At 38.5% G+C, this 3,055-nt stretch overlaps 1 protein-coding gene across 1 annotated transcript in view; it reads right to left on the minus strand.

Annotated features, from left to right (window-relative positions):
• Positions 1-2,803, minus strand: part of LOC107670968 (sodium- and chloride-dependent GABA transporter 3-like) — a 5,420-nt gene extending 2,617 nt beyond the window's left edge. The window contains exons 1-4 of the mRNA XM_016463783.1: positions 2,670-2,803; positions 1,854-1,956; positions 1,250-1,350; positions 990-1,160 (exon numbers count right to left, since the gene is read on the minus strand). Of these exons, the coding sequence (XP_016319269.1) occupies positions 990-1,160; positions 1,250-1,350; positions 1,854-1,956; positions 2,670-2,768 (474 nt within the window). The 5' untranslated portion in view covers positions 2,769-2,803. The remainder of the gene's footprint in view (positions 1-989; positions 1,161-1,249; positions 1,351-1,853; positions 1,957-2,669) is intronic.
• Between the last annotated feature and the right edge of the window lie 252 nt (positions 2,804-3,055).

Here is a 3,055-nt window from a genome sequence, read left to right on the forward strand (position 1 = left end):
CATTTTCTGGGTTTCTTCTGCGAGGCGTATTTGGAGTTTCAGCGCGAGAGCACCCTCTGGCCTTTGGATGGAGATTTACTGATGATCACAGAACCGTGCTTCACTGAAAGATACGCATGACAATCGCAGCTTCTGTCGAATCGCGATCTCGATTCCATTTCGATTTATCGTGCAGCCCTACTCATAACTGACAGTATAGCTTGATTGGAAGCTAATAATAATAATTTTTTGGGAAAATTAAAGAAACATTATGTAAAATGAAGCAAATGCTCTATTTCTAGGTGGCTAATCAAATGTAAGAGTGTCCAGACAGCTCAAGATGCTCTTTAGAGCATCTCAAATCACGGTCATCAGGTTTTGCTCATGTCGCTCTGGAGACATTAAAGCAAAAGACAGACCAAATACAGAGACATTATCCAATTCATGTTCGTTTTTCAGTTCAACTGTTCACTCAAATTGTTATGCTGATACTATAATTTCAATGAAAAGACATTAGGAAAAAAAAAAAACATACCAAACCATAACCACTACAACAACTACCTTACTTACTATCAATAAGCAGCAAATTAGGAGTTTATTGAGGGAAAACCCTTAGTTAATAGTGAATATGTGACCCTGTCTGTAAAATCCAGGCTAAAGTCTCAAAATCTAATTATGAGATAACAAGCATCAAAGTTTGATTTCAACCATTAATTTTACTATGATTTCAATCTTTGACATGGCCTTACTCAGTCAATATTATAGATATAAAGGTTATATTTTCACAGAATGTTCTACATCTTTATAAAGGATGATTTTATGTAGAAAACAGTAAATCACAAAAAAAATACTTTTTTCACAGGCAGGGTCACATATGTGTTCCCTAATCTAAAATGTTACCTAATTTTCACTAGTGGTCTCAGACTTTGACCAAGCTGTGGAAAATGGACAACCCATATTATATAGCACACACACAATGTCCAGGCTACCCCCCCCCAAAAAAGGCTTACCTCACGGAAAGTTCCTTCTGTTTTCCAGATCTGAAATAATATTCCCAGAGGGATGCAAACCATAGAGGACATGGCCATCATCCAGCCAATGCCATAACCCCAGTCTGGATATGTGTACACATTATTATACTTCAGCGGCTTGTACTTGATCAAGAAGAACAGAAAGATACCCTGAAAAGACAATCATACGACCAATAATTAACATGTATCACTCACAGCCTGTAAGTATCTTGACTCTCTGTACATCCAATTCAACTCACAGCACAGATGCCTGGTGTGAAGTACTTCCAACACCATTTGATGAAGAAGATGGGCTTGTATCCAATCATGTCCTCAATGTTCAAATAAAACCTGTTGCTACCTGAGGATAAAGATCAAAGATTACAACTTTTCACTTAAAATGTCACTCAGCAAAAACACATTTCATGTATTTATATACTACAAGAATAAAGCTTGTCTTTGAAGGACACTGCAATTTACTGTATTTATGCTGCAAACACATTTCAATGATCCATTACATGCACTGTCTGACATTTGCCAGCAGGTGGCATTATGGTTACAGAAATGTGATGATCCTGTGAACAGCCTCACCGCTGACATGCATCATCAGACAGAAAAGCATCTGCTGGCATCATGGACTTATTATCACAGGCTATCTTCTTTGGGAGATTATATATAAAGATATGCTCTTACTGTATTTAAATCTCGACACATAATACTTCCATAAGATTTGGCAGTTGAAGGGTAAAAACTGCACTGGAGTGAGAGTACTCAGCTGAGGATGTCTAGACTATAGATGCTTAGTAAGAAATAATTTGTGATGTGATGAACACTGTTACACACCAAAACAAAGCGATCTCTTACCATAGATCCAGCCAATGCAGATGGACTCAAAAATGGCCACAAACAACAGACACATACCACTGGCTGCATACGAGTCAAAGAGCTGGAATACGTACATGCCACCCTAACAGAGCAGAGTGACGCACAGTCAGAGAAATACAGGACAAACACGCAAGACAACAGACTGCTGTAGCTGTGGCGTGATGCACTGACAATATCAGATAACCACGGTACCTGGGATGCTCACTATGCTCAGTGCATTTTATGGATCTAGGAGAGCACTACTGGCATATGGTAAATGGCAAAGCTTTAAGAGCATCCTTATCTTCCTCTCATCCTAGTAACAGAGAATGTCTGACTGGAGAGGCTTCATTCCACAGTCGGATGGCTTTATTCATGAAACACAGAGCGAAAGCATTCACCTTACTGCACATTACTGGCGGAGAGCTTCCTCCTGTCTCAGCCTGAATGCAGGCCTATTTTTACCCTCACTCCAGCCATAAATGCAAAACAGGAAACCACAGTAATGTGCCAGGTGCTGACAGCACTATGCCAAGGCACTGCAGCTATACACCATCATTACAGGGAAAATCCACCACAAATCGTGCTTTTTTAAATATTAAAAACTGTTTAGCAGCATTGAGAGGCATGGGTTCCAGGTTAACCATTAACTAAATTAATCCAAGCATCAAACCAACATCATCATGTAAACAGCAAATCTGCTTGTCCTTGATGAATAAGACACCTGGATTTTACCACCTGGAAAAAACATAAATTTAAGGGCGATACTAATGCCACTGGAAAGAACATGGTTTGTACACAACAATATGCCTTTACCTCTGTCAACATTATTAATCCCAGGAGGAAGGAGGTCACAGACATTCCCAGGATGAGAAGCTCTCGCCGATAACCCACACGGAAGGTTTTGGGATACATGTCCACTACTGCCGTCACAAGACTCTCCACACACACAAACTACAAAGAGAGGAACATGACACAGGGTTATTATTGTTCACTAGAAGTAAAACCATTAAAAAAAAAAGACAACTGAAATAAAATACTAAAAAACTTTATTTAATTTCAGCTATATATATATATATATACATATATATATATATATATATATAAATATAATATTCGTGATCAATCAATTTGACAGCTCTAATCACTAATATATATATATATATATATTGTAACGCCAAGCCAGCAGAGGGAGCCCTCGC

The sequence above is a fragment of the Sinocyclocheilus anshuiensis genome, unplaced genomic scaffold (assembly GCF_001515605.1).
Source record: "Sinocyclocheilus anshuiensis isolate Anshui unplaced genomic scaffold, SAMN03320099.WGS_v1.1 scaffold2800, whole genome shotgun sequence".
NCBI lineage: Eukaryota > Metazoa > Chordata > Actinopteri > Cypriniformes > Cyprinidae > Sinocyclocheilus > Sinocyclocheilus anshuiensis.